Source organism: Solanum pennellii, chromosome 3 (genome assembly GCF_001406875.1).
Source record: "Solanum pennellii chromosome 3, SPENNV200".
Classification (NCBI taxonomy): domain Eukaryota; kingdom Viridiplantae; phylum Streptophyta; class Magnoliopsida; order Solanales; family Solanaceae; genus Solanum; species Solanum pennellii.
This window is the reverse complement of record NC_028639.1, coordinates 67058255-67076307: the sequence shown is the minus strand read 5'-3', so window position 1 is coordinate 67076307 and position 18053 is coordinate 67058255. Positions and strand designations below refer to the sequence as shown.

Genomic DNA, 18053 nt, shown 5'->3' with positions numbered 1-18053 from the left:
GAAAAATACTATGTGTGATTTTTAAAAATAAAATCTATTTTATTGTTACATGTATCAAATATATTGTTGGAATTTCACCTTTCCAAAAATGAAAAACAAAATAAGAAAAAATAAAGTAAAAAGAGGGAAATGAACAAATAAAGATTAATAGAGAAAAGGTACAGGGGAATATCATGATTGAAAATGCATTATATAAATCCTCGAATCAATCTATTTACCTTGAGTTTCAAGAACACTGCAAATTGGATCATAAATTAATCTAAAAAGAGGCATGTTCTATAATAAAGAGGGGAAAACAGTGTTAGAAGAAAACAATAAAGAAATAGTATTAGAAGTATGAGACCTTCCTGTTTCAAAAAAGAACAAATTAATCCTCAATGTCAAGTAAAATCCCAAAATCTCTAGTAAATAAAATTTATTTTTTTACTATAAACAAATTAATGACATTTTAAACATATAAAGAAATATGAGGATCAACCTATTATAGATCAACAATAAGTTTTCATGTCCTTAAGAGACAACTTATCAAACACAAACAAAGTAAATTGAAGGGCAGTGGATGAAAGAGTCTTCAGTCTTCCATGCCTTTTGAAATGTTTCAAGTACTCGAAGATGAAATATAGTTTCTTACTTGGATGCTTAACAATGCTATTACTTCAAAAAAAACCTGAAAAAAGCCATCATTCACTTAGATGTTTAACTATTCTATTACTTCAAAAAGAACATGAGAAAAGTCATCATTCACTTAGATGTTTAACTATTCTGTTACTTCAAAAAAAACATGAAAAAAGCCATCATTCACTTAGATGCTTAACTATTCTATTACTTCAAAAAGATTTATTACTTTAAGTTGGCTTTTCACTTACCCTATTCATGGTGATTCAAATGTAAGTTTCACGCAATGTTTTTTCAATCATCCTAATTATTGTAATTGAAATGTGAATTTATTTTTCTGATAATTAAAATATTATGCTTTTTTTTCATATAATAATGTTCAAGGATAAATTGGTAATTCAATTTTAAGCTAAAGGGCTTTCCACTTATATATATACATATATATATATATATATTATGTACCAACTTGATTTATTCTTTCTATTAAAACATCACATTCACTATGGCAACGAAAAGTCAAAAACCATGGAGTTTTCGTCAATTCCATAACTAAGAAATTGGGTTAGCTGGACACGTTGACCGTAAACGAATTAGTTAAAATGTCAATATTACTAGTAGAGAGGTCTTGACCTGTAAAAATGTTCACGGCGTATCACAAATGCAGATATATGAATGTTTCATATAGATGCATCGATAAAGTTAACCTGCTAAATTTACCTGTCTCTCTATAGGTGTTCAATGTGTGGTATTTATGAATGTTGGATATGGTGTATTTGAACAGAGAATTCCCTAATACTGTATCCAGCATTGTTTCAAGAAGAACCATTTATTGTTAAGATTTGGTATGTTGGGTGCTAACCAACAGATATGAAATGTGGTATAAAAGGAGAATGTTTGGGTATTTATTTCATAATTCATTTGGAATTCCTCATCGTAGGACTAACTTTAGCAGCTGTGAACAGAACTCAGAATAATGTCACTTTTTCCTATACATGGCGTCTTGTTATTCTTTCTCACCAATAATCAGATTTTGATTAGGTAACCCACTGGGCCTCAAGACCACAGACTGGCCCAATTTCAGGAGCTAACATCCTTCTTTTTACTCAATTTAAGTACTGGGTTTCTAAATACAATAGAGTGGCCCAAATTAAACTACAGAGACTCTTACCTTTTTATCCACTTGATGATTCAACTGACTTTTTTTTTCAAATAATCGCAGCACAAGCACACCATACTTAGGACCCCTCATACATTGTCATGGCAGAAAATCACCCTTTTACAAGGTCCTACTTCACATTGCAACACATCTTCACATTGTTTCTATTGAAATTATAACCCGTATTTCCTATACACCACATGATAGTTGAAATCGCTGGATAAGCCCTAATGTAGTGCTTCAAAATAGTGAATTCGTAATATTCTAAGAGCCTAAAGTTCAATCAGCCAGCAGATTTCATTATCTTACATGATGCAATTCTTTGTGCAATTTATACAACGGGAAACTTCTAAACAAAATTGCAGATATGACTCCAGAACGAGACCTTTAAAGGCATGAAACAGAGAGACAGACTACATTCCCGTTGCCCCTTTTTCCACATGAAGGGTGATGGAAGAACACAAAAAAGGCAAGCACCCCATAATGGAAGAACACAAAAAAGGCAAGCACCCCATAAGATTGAGCGAGAATGCAATGCACCCCAACTCACCATATCCTCGTTTATATCTTATTAAAAATGCTGCTGCTTTCAAAGAACAAAACGTAGACACTAGGATCTGGAGTGATGCGCACTATTTTAATCCCCAAGGTCATTCATTACTCACTCTAACATAATCATCCCATAACTAAAAATAAATCACAGCAGAAATTGTACAAGTGTTGACAGTAAATCCAACTGGAAATTCAAAGCAAAGACTTGCGATAACACACAGTTAGGAGGGGTTCCACAAGAGGGATAGAGGATTATAATTGAGGATAATAATATGTGTTTGCTAAGAGGTATAGACCAGGATTATATTCTACTATTTACACTGTAGTGATGAGAGATTATCTCATATATAATGTGGAATAACTACCCGCACGAGTATCCCTATCAATGGGATCACACAGTCTATACTTCCCCTATACCAAACAACCCATTATAGACTAAGGGTTGTAACCTGCAAAGATAGAAGGTATGTCTGGTGATGGTGGTGCAGTAACCGATTGAAAACAGTTCAAAGTTTAAACCAACAATGAGAATTTGACTCAAATCCTAACTGACCATTTACTAGGAAGCACCCTTTTCCAAACTTAGTGATCAAAATCATAACCCAAGATAACCTTGCACTAGAAAAACGAATTCAAGTTCCACACTTCTCCATTAAAAACTGATACACAAATTGCTAAAACTAACACACTTTTAGAAAAAATGATATAGCCAGTTTAAAATAGACACCGCATCCAAAAGAACACAACGAACATGTAAAGACAGTAGTAAATCACACAAAGCAAATCAATGTTTGCTTCGGAATGATCAAAACTACATCGCAAAACGCACAAAACAACACAATGACATTAACATTAACGAATAAATAGGGCATTATGTGCCAAAGTATATGCTCACAAGGGAAGATAGCATTCAATCGAACAAGCAAAACGCACAGAGAATATCAGAATCCGAATGTATTTCAGAGTAAAAACGACAGTGATACTCAAGTTTAGACATCCCTTAATAATAAAAAACAAAATTGAAGATAACTAAGCCTTAATCCCAAACAAGTTGAGATCGGCAATATGAAAAAAGAAAAAACTACGAAGAAAAGCAAACCTAAGCAGTGAGCACAACGGCACCACCACGCTCCTTAATCTTCTTCTCAGCATTCTTTGAAATAAGCTTAGCCTTCACCACCACGGCCTGGTTTTCCGGCAAAACACCCTTACCCAATACCTTGAAGTAACCATACTGGGTAACATCGATCACGGGAGCACTGCCCTTGGTAGCAGCAGCCTTGTCCTTCACCTCTTGAGGTACAAGTGACCAGAGCTTGTCGATGTTGACGGTAGGGCAATAGAACTTGTTGCGGAGTTTGTGAAAGTAACGCATACCTACCTTTCCGAAGTAACCAGGATGGTACTTGTCGAAAAGGATACGGTGATGGTGCATACCTCCAGCATTACCACGACCTCCTGGATGCTTCCTGTGCTTACCGATACGTCCATGTCCGGCACTGACGTGACCTCTCTTCTTCCTGTTCTTCTTGAAACGGGTCGTCATTTCTCCGTCGGCTGCAAAAGAGGACGAGGGGAGAGGGGAATGGGGGAACTAGGTGAAAAACCCTAGAGGAGTGAGGAGAAATTAGGGTTTCACATATATATAGATGGAAAAGCTTTTTGGGCTTGGGCCTCCCGTTAGCTGTTAACTAAATTGGGCTTTCGCATCCATTTATAGATATAAAAGAAAAAAAATTATAACTTTGCGTCTTTCCAGAATTTCTGGTCTTCCTTATGAAAATTTGACCAAATTTACACTTATTGGCCAAACATTAATAAACTTACATGAATTATATACAAACTATTATACTAATTCATGTGTCCCAACTAATTCGCTAATGTTTTTTTGTGAATAAGCACTTCATCTGAACGTTGTAAACAAATAGTATATAGTAATAAGGATAAAATAAATATAAAGTGATATATTTATCGATCTGGACAATTAAAAATGAACGAAATAAATAATACAGCTGTTACGCTCACAGAACAGAAGTTTAATGACATTCCCACCAGGTGTTCCATTTATGTTAATTTGGTTAATCTCCAGCTTGAAGTAGTTGACGATTTTGCAATAGGGTTTTGGCCTTTAAGAATGAAATATAAAAAAGATGACCTTTAAACTAACCAATATGAGATTTCCTGCAATATTTGGCCAAGTAGACGTCAACTGAACAGCTAAATAACACGAGTTTATAGGTTACTACTTACTACAGTCGAATGCATCACCATACTGATGCTCAATGTAAAAGTTACTCAAAACAACACAATGAATTTAAATTCAGAAGGGTAAAATATAGCACCAGACAGTATAATATTCTATTCCTGCACAAACTATGTTATCTCCATCTGCATATCCAAATTCCTAATAACTGGCCATATAATGAACCAACTCGACCAAGACTAGAAAGGAAAGAGATTAGTTTTAACTAAAATCTATATGCAGCAAAAAAGCATAGAGAATCCCAAAATTATGTCTAGTATACATTTCCTATACTAGACTCAGTAACTACCAAGGCCTTCTTGAACCGCCAATAGGAATTACATTAGACCCAGATCTCTGTCCCCCCCGGTTCCCAAAGCCACCTCGTCCTCTAGACCTGAAATTGCTTCCTGCAGCAAGAAAGCAATAGCCAAATAAATCAATTCTTTATATTTATAATGATCACAATTTGGGATTTACGATACATAAAAAGTTGAGGATTTGAACACAAACCTCCAGTGCTAGGACCACTAGACCTAGCTAATGCAGAAAGTTGAGGGGGAACAATTTGTCCTGCCTGCTGCAGGATCTTGATAAGCTCTCTCGTAAACTTGGCATTTGCGTGAGTGAAAAATGTAAAAGCAGTCCCTGTTGCGCCAGCACGTCCAGTTCTGCCAATCCTATGAATATAATCCTCGAGACTTGAAGGGAAATCATAGTTGATAACACACTTTATGTCCTTAACATCTGCAACAAATGAAAAAAAGAACACGAGTCACACCCAACTGGTGAAAGAGTAGATACTTGCAACCTTATCCCTGCACTACTGAGATCCAAGTGATCATTATGTAAGATAACACATCCTCACATAAATGTGCCCACCTTAACCTGGCAGGGATAAGGAGCAGCTCCACCAGAACTTGCAAAATCAATTCCAGTGACACAATAATCTTGCATGAGTCTACCGGACTGTCAGGACAACCAGCTCCATAACTGTGGATGGGCAACGTTAACCTCGACCTTACTTAGACAAGATGACGTGAGACACACCCCTATTGGAGAAGAAGTCACCTCCCTAGGCTTAAAATTCCTAAAGTATAACAAACACAAGTATTCTTCCAACCACATGGAGGAAGAGCATCTCCTATGATCTTCCACTAATTGCACAATGAAGTTTAACACCTTCATTGACATAAGCAGCTGGAAGTTCAAATGTCACATTCTATACCAGTTGCCAGTTTCCTTCTTATGACTATTCTTCACAAAGGCAGTTCGCAATCCCCTTTACACCCACCATCCTACTTCCTAAATGTTGAATAGAGCAAATGGCCATTCTCATTCAGCTTGATTGTTCAAATGCTCCACTAATCAGCTAGACAGAGTGGCGCAATACTCGGTCCCCTACAGTATCATAACCACCCAACAACTTTCTAATGTGGAAAGAAACACAACCAGATATTTAGTTCTCTTGTGTGCTCTTAGCATGGGGTGATGAATATTTCAATTAATTAAATAAATAAATAACATCTATTCCAGTTAGCCTATAGATATAAAAGAAAGTACAGGGAATTTTACTTGTTAAAAAAGAAGTCATGCGACTTCATTTCTCTCTAGATTGTGAGGATAAGATAACCAGAAGAACAAGCTACAAGTTCTTGGTGTGATGCTATGCCAGTAGACATTAAACATCATTTGCAATTTGTATGACAAATTTCCAAGGCTCCAGAAACGAAGTCCACTAATGAGAATAGGACTCACCATGCAGCCTTTTGTAACCAACTCTTGATTTATCTCGGGTTTTCTGAAACTGATCGACCTCCATATAAAAGCTACAGCATTCACCAACTTGAAAATTGATTCTTTCAGCACTCTAATTTTCTAGTATATCCAACTTAAAAAGGTGTAATCCCCACATTTAAAATTAGATGCCCGACCTCTCGTTTTCTTATGACAAAGATCCAATACAGACCCAAAAAAGAATTATCATTATTACATCACCATAGTGCTCACTGTAAGAGCGGTTTCATCCTATTTAAACATCCTTTTTTAGAGGTTACTCAAGAGCTGGTCACATAATACCATTTCAAAGAGATCACTATAAATTTCTGCCTTTAATCTTATCTCTATTAATTAACTGATACAATGTTTGGACAATTTGAGAGGTTCCAGTTAAGTGTTCAAACAACTCAAACACCAGCTGAAACCAAAACCCTATAAAATTGCAGTTAAAACTCTCAGTGTGGCAATTTATGGGTGGCTTTTAAAGAAAGGACCCAAGTGTGACATGTTTACGTAAGCTCCTGCTGAAGTTCTATTGAAACTCAACTAATGGTTCTAATCCATAAATCCTATAACCTCTCCTGCTCATAGTGCAAAAACACTGTTATTGTGGTTAACGTGCCCCTAGCTTTCGTCCCAAACCACAGATTATTTACTCAGGAAAGTTGACAGCAGCCGGAGACTCGTTAGCTCTACTGTGAAAGACCTAAATGGACAGACTAAAAAAATCCTAATCCTTAACATGATTGGTCCTACCAAGACCACGTGCAGCAACATCAGTGGCAATCATTATGGGACTTCTTCCACTTTTGAAATCAGCCAGGACCCAATCCCTCTCATCCTGGCTTTTATCACCATGGATAGATAAAGCTGGCCATCCATCCATTCTCAATTGTCTGGTGACTTGATCACATCCTTTTTTTGTTTCCACAAATATTAGAATTCGGCTTCCATCCATCACTTCTTTCAAAAGCCCAATCAACCTGTGAAATCAAAAAAACCATGAGCAATAAATTTGTACAGATACCCATTGAGTAACATATTGGTGGCTATTAGATCATACCTGCTATATTTCTCTAAATCTGTGACAACTTCAATGACTTGCCTTATAGATTGATTTGCTTTCAATTCTGGAGACCCAATGATGACCTGACAAGTTAAGCACATTTAAACCTATTCCAAACACTCTATATAAAACACTGATTTATTGTGACTAGGGGTGTCAAATGTAACCAATTAGTGACCTAACCAGAATTTTATGGGTTGGGCACAAGATAATTTAATAATGGGCTATAACTTTTAACACGTTTAACCATAACCCATTTTAAAATATGAATTACTGACTATGCTACCGTAATCATGAGTTAGAGAATCTGTTACACTATTTACAAATGCTCAGATCAATGCAGAAACTTACAAATACTGAAGTTCATTACTCCCTTAGTTTCAATTTATGTGGCACTTGTTCATTTTTAGACGTTCCAAAAAGAATATTGTCTTACCTTATGGCAACTATTTAGTGGCACCTTAACCATTTTATTAATAAGAGCAATTCTGTATATTTAAGATTTCAATAAATTTACAAATCTCTTCATTTGTTAATATTTAATATGAATATGCCTAGAAATGGTAAAACTTAGCATATATATGTGTATCTATACACTTCTTATATATTTTTCCTTCATCCCTCTATAACTGGGCTAAATATTGATTGAGCTCAAATATATTGCCCTGACTCCATCTACGGCAAAATCCTCGCATTTCCGTCGAACATGACGGGTAAACTTATTCCTATTCTTGGCCTGCCGCTCTACTTTCTCAATTTTCCAATCCTTCATCCTTTTTGGCTGCTACCGAAACCCTAGATCTGGTTCGCCGGCTGAACCCAAACGATGTTGACCCAGATCCTGACCAACTGCAACAGGAGCTTTTAACAAATCGTCTCTCTCCTTCTCACCGTTCGCTGTAACCCACCAACCGCCGGCATCATTACAGCCACCACTAAAGACTAGGTCTGGTTAATTCTAGTCTCTCTTCTCTGTGACCTTCAAGATCAGGTTCCATTATCTGTTCAAGAATGTCTGGGTACTCGCAAATCCAACATGAGGCTCCTCCGTTCTTCAAGATTACCCCAGATCAGGATCAGTACAATTATTTCTACTAGTTGCTGATTTTTCATTATACCTCCTGGTAGATTCTTTTCCTATTTGTTTTTATTACTGCCTCCTTTTTTATCCTCCCCCCGCCCCCAAATCCCCCCAACCCCACAAACATCCAGCACAAGGTGATGGTCCAATCGTGCTAGTATTAACACCTACAAGAGAACTAGTTGTTCAGATTCAAGAAGAAGCTCTCAAATTTGGATCGCCTGCCAACATAAGTAGTACTTGCATTTATGTTGATGCCCCAAAAGGACCTCAAATCCCTGATCTTAGAAGAGGTATTTGGTTTCCTTGTTCATTAACTTGTTAGTATTAAATCCCTTTTGCCAAACTGGTTTTAAAACATGAAAATTCATGTCGGGAGTTGAAATTGTGATTGCAACCCCGTCAGTCAAAGATATGTTGGAAGCTCAACATACTAACTTGAAAAGAGTGTCACATATTGGACTAGCCCGACCAAATGTTGGATATGGGGGTTTAGCCTCAAACAATGAGGCCGAAATGGTTCTTAGTAATAGTCATGATCCCCTCCTAAACCTCAACCCCAACACCATTTCCAAGCCCTCACAGTATGACTTACCAACTACCCCTATAGTTGTTGCAATCCTGAATGTCACCCTTGTTCTTGTACACTGAAACTATTATACTTCATTATTACGCTTCGGGCATCTTTGTCATCTTGAAACATCAAGCGACTTAGTTGGCCACTCCATACTGCCCCCATATGTGCTCTTGTAAAAATCCATCAGAATCTTCTCTGGATCAGCCATTCTACCCCTACATACACTGCAAATGACACCCTAAACCTCTTTAACCTTTATCCGCCTACAATAGCCATAATGAGCCACCTTCATAAGAGCTCCAAATCCCCCTCACATTGTTTTTGTCCCTCCCTTCTTTCAAGAGTGTATGAAAGTATATCTACCATATCCTTCTGATAAGTACCTCATCCACCCGTACTTTGCCATCCTCATCCTTAATACACTTCACTTGGTCAAGGTCCTGAACCCTTCTCTCTCTAGCTTTAGCTTAGCATGTATAACTTCTTATTCCCACCTTTGTCCATCAATTTATTTTTTGATAAAGTCCACCTTTGCCCATTAATTCTGCATATAAGACCTCAAAAGTTGTTGTTTTGCCACCATAACCGCTAACTTAGCCTCCTTCCTAGCCAATTTATGCTTCTATCTATTCATCTGCTTCTCCTCATTTTTACTCTTCAACAACTTCGCATAATCCCCCTTCTTTGCCTCCACCTTCCCTTGAACTTCCCCATTCCACCATTAGTACACTCGATGCCCACTAGGTCAGCTTCTTGAGACACCCAACACCTCACTAGTTGTCTTCCTAATGCAGCTGCAGTATCATCCCACATACTGTCTGCATCCTCGGTACTCCCCCAAGCCTCGTAGACATCAACTTCTTCCCTTATCTCTAATGCACTAACCATAGACAAGCTACTCCATTTAATCCTCGGATGGTCATCCACAACCTTCCTCTGCTCCTCCTTGATCTCCAAATCCATCAACAAGAGTTCATATTGGGTCGAAAGATCCTCATTTGTCCCTCTCCCCCATCCCGGAACACGAAGAAGACCCTAACTTACCATTGTTTACCCGAACCACTAAAGCAAATATAAACTAAACACGGTGATCACAAAACACACCAGAAATACTACTAACACACAAACAAGAACAGGCAAGTATACTAATAGTCTCAAGGATGATAGAATTAAAAGTAAGACTCTTAAAGGCAAAAATCAAACGAGGCAAGAACCAGTGGACAACATAATGAGTCAGTGGACAACATGACTAGTTGTGTCCTCTTATAACCAGGGGACAACATGAGTAGTTATACATAAGTGGGTCAAATTAAAGAAGTCATGACCCGATCCAGTTTTTAACCTATTTCAGCCCAATACATTTTAGCTCAAGTAAATGTGGATGGGTTATTAACTGGCCCATTTATTAGATCAGCCCATGTTAACCCTCCCAATTCCAGCCCAACCCACCACTTGACACCCTACTTGTGACGCACTGATATGTTGACATAAGATAGAATTAAGCATTAAAATGGCTTCACTACTTACCTTATAGGGATTACGTAGAAACTGCCTAGACAGCGCTTCAACCTCCTTGGGCCAAGTGGCACTCCAATACAAGGTTTGTCTATCTGGTCTAATCTGTATCATCATTTAAAAAAAAATGAACCTCAGATTTTGAGCTTCTCTCAGAGGAATTTCCAGTATGATGTAATAATTCAAAGACACACACAACGAAACAGAATACCAGCAAGACAAATGTATGGTAACACAACATGAGTATCTGTATGAAATTAAGAAAGATTTCGACCTATTTTGAACAAAAAGCATATACAGTTGAGAGGATTTGAGACACAACAAAACCAAATTAGTGCCCAATCTAATAAAGTGGGAAGAAACAACACATAAGCAATATCCGTCTTTCAAACATAGCCAGAGAAAATGCAGAAGCTTAGAATGTGAAGCCTGTGACGTATATGGTCAAGTCATGCATTAACTTACATGACAAGAACCAGAAGTCATTTGAGACCAGCACAATCACAAGGTAATATCCAAAAAGTCAAAGCTGACATTGTTTACCAAAGTTCAAAGTAAACTGCTGACTACTCTCATCAAAATACCTTAACTACAATGAATTGATAAACATATTGTTAAAACCTCTTTGAAGAGAAAAGTCTCATGAAAGTGTTGCGTCTCCGTAACCCATTTAACAAAAGAACAGAATCTCACTACCCCTTTAAACTTTTAAAACATTTCAACACCCTAAATCAAGCAAATCAGCAAAATTTCCACATTTAAGGTGCAAAACCAAGCAAGCAAATCAGTCAAGATAACTTCCTTCTCTCGCATTTTATTCATGGTCCTAGAAAATTTACAAACTGTGGAATATATCAACCCCAGAAAAATGCTAAACCTCTGCCAACCGAGTCGGACAAAATACACTCATATTGAACTGTCAGAGACAGTTCCACTCAATGCACTCATCCAACTGTAGCTCGCAAGATACACAATGAAAGTTGAAAATTTGTACTGTAGCAGGTCCCAAAAGATACAATAGTTGTCACTACAGTGAACAAACATGATGAAGTATAAACACAGATGAGGACACAAAATGATTATTGAGCTAAATTACGGATTCTCATCAATTAAAATATAACAGAAAAAAACAGATTGTGCATGCCTGGGAAATTAGTTTCCTTATTTGCGGCTCAAACCCCATATCCAGCATTCGATCAGCCTCGTCCAATACAAGATATGTCACCCGCTTCAGGTTTGTATGTTGAGCTTCCAGCATATCTATTAACCGACCGGGGGTTGCTATCACAATTTCAACTCCTGACATGAAATTTCATGTTATAAAACAAGTTTGGCAAAAAGGGAATTAATACTAACAAGTTAATGAACAAGAAAAATGAATACCTCTTCTAAGGTCACGGATTTGAGGTCCTTTTGGGGCACCACCATATATGCAAGTGCTTCTTATGTTGGCACGTGATCCAAATTTCACAGCTTCTTCTTGAATCTGAACAGCTAATTCTCTTGTAGGTGCTAATACCAGCACAATTGGACCATCACCTTGTGCTGGATTTCAGGGGAGAGATTTCAATAAGGAGGCAGTCATAAAAACCAGCCAGTCTGTCTAAGCAATTAAAAAAAAAGGAAAGTTATACTAACCCAACCGGGGCTGTGCGCTGACATGGACCAAAGCAGGCAATAAATATGCCAAAGTCTTTCCAGAACCGGTTTCAGCAATTCCAATTAAGTCTCTGCCCTTTAGAGCCATTGGCCATCCTTGTGATTGGATAGGTGTTGGCTCAACAAATCCTAGTCTTGAAATAACCTCGAGGCAATAATCTATCACACCAATTCAATCAGACAAATTTCAACAGATTTAGCTAAATTAATCAATACATTTAGTTCTAGCGCAATAATACCAGGAAAGTTCGCCTCATGGAACATCTGAATTGGCCTAGGGACATCCTGTCCTTCAATGGTAATGTCACGCCGTGCACGATAATGAGCAACCTCCTGATCCGTCATTGCCCTCACAGCATGATTTTCAACATAAAAATTCTTCTCAAAAGGTACCAAATTTCCAAAGTCTTGCTTTGGAAGAGTAAGGTTGTCAAGATCATCTCGCGATCTCCCATGCCTACCTCCTCTCCCGCCACTACTACCACGTCCTCCATTTGAACTAAACCTTCCACCTCCTCGTCCGCCACTGTAGCCTCCATCAAAACCCCTACCTCCTCTCCCACCACCACCACCACTCCTACCTCCACTGTAGCTTGGCCCAGCACCAAATCTCCCAGGCCGTTCCCCCATACCACCATTAGCCACTCTGTCAACTCCTCCACCTCCAAACCTGCCCATATCCGACCCTCTTGAAAACCCACCTTCAAAAGGTTGATACCCACCACCAACGCGTCCAGATCCACCCATACCCCCTCTAGAACCACCATCGATAGGCGGTGGACCCCCTGCCTGAGGACCTCCATAAGGAAGCGGCCCACCACGGCCATAGCTAGCGGCACCTCCACCAGGCATAGGCCGTGGATACATAGAAGGCTGCGGACCCATTAGGTCACTAGAATTCAAACACACAGGATCAAGTAATGAAACATTAAACTATATTACGAACCGAGAGTAATCAATGAAAACATATTAGTATGTAAAAATCAACAATTGTAGAGAACATTTACCTTCGTCGCTGTCGATAGGAGCCTGAATCACCGTATCTGGAGTCGTAATTAGGGTAGCTCATAGTCGCACGAGAGAATTAGGGTTTTTCGGATTTGAAAGCTGAAAGGGAGGCAAAGAAAACTGGATTTTCCCCTTCAATCGTATCGTGTTTCCCTCCTCTCTTTGGTATGTGTTAAATCTTTTATTTCTCTTCATTTTCGCAAATGTAATATTTTACTACAACATATTTTCTGAATTATCTATTGAAGTCGGTAAATATTTTTTTTTAAATAGCATATCCTCCTAATATTACTTTTTTTGCTTTTGTAGTATTATTATTATATTATAATAAACAAATAAACACAGCATAAACTTAGAAGCTTATCATTATATTTCATATTTGCAAATTGCACTACTTTTTCTTAGAACATTTTTAATTTTAATACTGTTTGTATTTGATAATCAAAATTATAAGTCATGTATTTGGATGGAGACAAACAAATATCCTAAAATTGGGATAATGTGAAGTTACGAAGGAAATATAGAAAAAAAAAATTACAAATATTTAAGTTAGGTAAATTTTTGAAATCAATCTATAAGAAAAGTACACTTTATATTAGCATAGTTGAATATTCTTGAGGTTTATTTGATCAAAATAAATAATACATATTTTATTTTTTTGGTAATGACATATATTAGAGTGAAAGTTAGCATAAATTAAGTTTATAACATATTAAATAGTAAAATCATGTTGTATTTTCAGCAAAATATAAACACTATTTATACAATATTAAAAGTGAGAAATCAAAGTTAAAAATTCAATTACCAAAATGCTCATCAATTATGCACAAAAGTACACATATGCATCGAAGTGAACTTATTATCTTTTTATGTATATAATGTATATGAATATAAAAATTAAAGTTATAGCATTAACTGTTGCCATCTTAAATGATATATTTGTCATGTATTTATTAAATTACTTAACACCTTTTCATATAAGCAATGTATGTGATAATGTGAACATGAAATTTTTAAAATAAATATAAAATTACGTGGAGCTAAATATGCAATAAGGATGCAAAAGTTTGACATCTACCTAGAGTTTCTTTTCTTCCTTTATTTTTAAATTTGTTTTTAATAATATCTATTCTTATTAATAAGTTGTTTTGATAAAATATTACAAAATCATTTGTCATAGATTTTACAAACATGATAAAATAATAAGGAGTTATCATCGTTTTTATTAGACGGTGAAAATTCAAGAAAGTCTAATCATATATTATTATATACGAGCTGTGTATTTTCTATCAATTTGAAGTTTAGACATTAATGTTAAAACTAAATTCTATCATATTAGTGTTATTATATACTTAAATATTCTATTGTCAACCTATTTGAACTATATAAAATATAGAGATATTTGTAATTTTAGTAATCGAATATACATTTTTTTTCCTTTCAAACATTTTTTAAAATCTTTTTTTTTTTTTGAAGCTGAGATCCCTGTTTTATTAAGAAATTTGGGATTCATATAAAAAGGCTCAATATACCCCCCTACCCCCCCCCCCCAAAAAAAAGAAAAAGACATAAAATGTAAAATGATGGTGTTGATGTATCTTCTCCATCTCAGCTCATTCAGTAAGCATTGCGTTCGGTTAGCATATTTCGATTCAATTTTTCAGGTTAAACAAATTGGGTTTGGATCGCTCCAATTTCCCTTAATTGGGCCAGATTGATATTGGGTTTGGACTATCAATAGAGTTACACTATGTTTGGATCATTGTTATCCATTGTATTGTATTGTATTGTTACTATACCTACAATGTTTGTTTTGATTGTTATTTAAAATGTATTGTACTGTATTGTTAAATTTCGTTGTTACATAACAATGGAACTCTTATTTAATGGAACAACCAATTTGATGTGTCCCCATTGTTACTTAATTTCTTTTTCCAATTATTTCTTTACATAATATTTCAAAATACTATTTTACCCTTTACCTTAATATTTAAATCTAGTCAAACCTCCTACCCTAGAATAATTAAGTAAATTTATAAATTACAATACAGTACGATACAATCAAACCAAACAATTAAAATGTTACTAAACAACAAGAAACAATACAATCTAGCCAAACATTGTATCTACCATACAATACAGTACAATAGAGTACAATACAATACAATACATTATGAAACAATGGATAACAATGATCCAAACAAAGTGTTAGTATTATTAGAGTAAGAGACTTGTCATTAGTGTTATTAAATTTGACTTTTTAGTTAAACCAAATTTAATTTGTTAAAAATCGAAAATTGAGACGTAATATTAAATTTTCAAATCGAAATCGATCGAACAAATCAAAAAAACGAAAATCAAAATTAAAATAAAAAAGTTTAATTCAGTCAATTTTTTTCGATTTGAACGAATTATGCCAAGACCTATATATATACAAGTAAATGGACACAACTCCAATACATATACGCACACATTTATTATAATCTCTATTTTTCGAGCGAAATATAGAGAGACCATACAACTACAACTATACAAAATTCGCTATAATCTCATTTTCTTTTGTAAAATCTCTTCATTCCGGAAGGTGTATTTTCTCTCCACTAGCAAAATCAAATTAAGGTGTTGCAAGGTGAGCCAAGGAAGAGAACAGGAACGTCATCTTATAAGAAGAGCCACCCCGAGATTGTTATTCTTTCATAGTCAATGAATTTACATTTATGTTCACTTTTTTCGTGAAGTTATTCTTGTTAGAATAATAATAATAAGTATAAACTGAAGAAGAAGACGTCGACGCTCTTTTAGGTGCATAATTACTTTCTTTAAAGAGATATTGCTCATATGCATATTAAGGTATATACAAACAACACTGCTCAAGGAAATAAGAAAACTCTTTGCTTATACATGCATAATTTTCTTAATCTAGCTATTCTTTATATTTATAGAACTTAAGAGATAGTTCTTTATCCAAGTCATGTTCTTTCATGAATAGTTCTTCATCCAAGTCACGTTCTTTCAATGAACATATGACTTTTCATAAGAGACATGTTCTTTCATGAACAACTATCATAAAGGTCATGTTTTTTCATGAAAGAACATGAATCTTATGGAGAGTCATCTCCTAAGTTCTAAAAATTTAAGACTCTCTAAAAATAACCTAAGAAAATTCAATTTTATAAACAAAAAGTTTCGTTGTATCCTTGTGGAAAATTATTTGTGTTTATCCCAATATGTATATGGGCAATAGCTCTTTTAAGGAGAGTGATTACAGGCATCAAAACCATCTTCTTCTTCTACAGTAAAAGCTCACTCAATTAATACTAGATTATTTAATAATCTTTCTAAGATGATAATTTCCTCCAATTTCGATTTGGATCAATGAAAAAAATTACTCATTTTGATAAGAAATATATTTTAAGAAAATCCTTATATAATATATGGTCCAATTAATATTATAAAATATTAATTCTTTTAAAAGTATAAATATACCAATTCTTTTTAGTGAAATATGATCGTTCAGCCTTGGGGATCACCATTAGCATTGAGGTCAATCACCACACTACCTCTATCATACATACGAAATTACACGAAGCGAAAGTGCAGATTTTATTATGTTCTGTTTTTCTAAAGATATAAATCTAGTTGAAGTTCTTCTCTTATTTTTTTTTGTTGCAGCCAAAAGTTTCGATGTTATTTTATCTAATTGCACCATAAAAATTGTGAAAAGTTCTAGATGCAAGTGTTTCATTATGTGTAGCTAGTTCCAAATGTATAGTACCATCTTTAACTTTATCATCAACATTGTTTTTCCAATGATATCCAAAATTTGTTCTAGCCTCTAGATCTCTGAAAATTTATCATTTTCACCTATCCACTAGGTTGTTAACGTTTATTTTATTGTGGTAATCGAGATCATTAATCATGACCTCATGTACATGAATGATGTTTCCATTAGTGAGCTCTTTCGAATTCTATGAAATTTCATCCCCGAACAAGTAAAGAACTCTATGAGATTCCATCCCTGGACAAGTTTTTTTTACGGTCGAACACTTTTTAATTTAATATATATAAATACTAGATAAATTAAATCTAAAATATGTATTCTTTTGATAAAAATCTGATAGGTAGTTTTGTTTAATTTTATTTAACAAGAAAATGTCACATAATAAATAATAATAACTGTTAAAATTTGCTAAGTTTTTAAGGGTAAAAACAAGCATAAAGATTGAGAGATATTTTTAGCCAAGTAAATGATTAAGAAGTATTTTTAAACCTCTTCAAATAGTCCAAGAATATTCCAAAATGTCAATGATAAATTTAATATTGTTAAAATATTTCTTATTCTGTAACAAAAATTTATAATAATAATAATAATAATAAACATACAACTCATGTTCCGAAACATTAGCTACGTAAAATGTATTGAGTTCAACATGTCATCGCAGCATGATCTTTTAATGTGAAATTACACTATCTTTAGCCCGATTGAAGGATCAGAGTGTATATTCGAGTTGGAACTTTTACCAAATACCACAAGCTTCACATTTTTGCAATTATTATTGTTATATTATGTATTTTGTTAACTTTTCCTTATAGATATATTAAAACAATTCTACTTCTGAAATTCTGTGTTACACCATTTGGGTCATTGCAATTAAATGCTATTTTGTAATTTAATTATATCATTAATAGCATTCCTAACTTTGACATATTTAATTTTTTTTTTTTCAACACTTCAAAAAAAACACTGCCTATTTCAGACGCTGCGCTGCAACTTGCAAGAGAATTGTGATTTGATTTCTTCTT

The 18053-nt window shown here is 35.1% G+C and overlaps 2 protein-coding genes across 2 annotated transcripts; both read right to left on the bottom strand.

Annotated features, from left to right (window-relative positions):
- Positions 1-3183: 3183 nt before the first annotated feature.
- LOC107015124 (60S ribosomal protein L27a-3) lies at positions 3184-3959 on the bottom strand. The gene has a single exon (XM_015215300.2). The coding sequence runs from the start codon at positions 3867-3869 to the stop codon at positions 3423-3425; it is 447 nt and encodes a 148-aa protein (XP_015070786.1). The 5' UTR covers positions 3870-3959; the 3' UTR covers positions 3184-3422.
- A 582-nt stretch (positions 3960-4541) lies between these two features.
- LOC107014623 (DEAD-box ATP-dependent RNA helicase 20) lies at positions 4542-13435 on the bottom strand. The gene is made up of 10 exons (XM_015214612.2): positions 13250-13435; positions 12482-13134; positions 12222-12401; positions 11967-12128; positions 11728-11882; positions 10596-10688; positions 7408-7493; positions 7101-7327; positions 5079-5312; positions 4542-4975 (listed from the first exon to the last, which is right to left on the bottom strand). The coding sequence occupies exons 1-10, from the start codon at positions 13309-13311 to the stop codon at positions 4872-4874; spliced, it is 1956 nt and encodes a 651-aa protein (XP_015070098.1). The 5' UTR covers positions 13312-13435; the 3' UTR covers positions 4542-4871.
- Between the last annotated feature and the right edge of the window lie 4618 nt (positions 13436-18053).

Excerpts from the sequence above, each read along its gene's own strand:
- LOC107015124 (XM_015215300.2), bottom strand. The coding sequence starts at position 3,869 with ATGACGACCCGTTTCAAGAAGAACAGGAAGAAGAGAGGTCACGTCAGT.
- LOC107014623 (XM_015214612.2), bottom strand. The coding sequence starts at position 13,311 with ATGAGCTACCCTAATTACGACTCCAGATACGGTGATTCAGGCTCCTAT. Across the intron at positions 13,135-13,249 it reads TCCTATCGACAGCGACGAAG|TGACCTAATGGGTCCGCAGC; the intron begins GTAAATGTTCTC and ends TTTGAATTCTAG. Across the intron at positions 12,402-12,481 it reads CCATGAGGCGAACTTTCCTG|ATTATTGCCTCGAGGTTATT; the intron begins GTATTATTGCGC and ends TTGGTGTGATAG.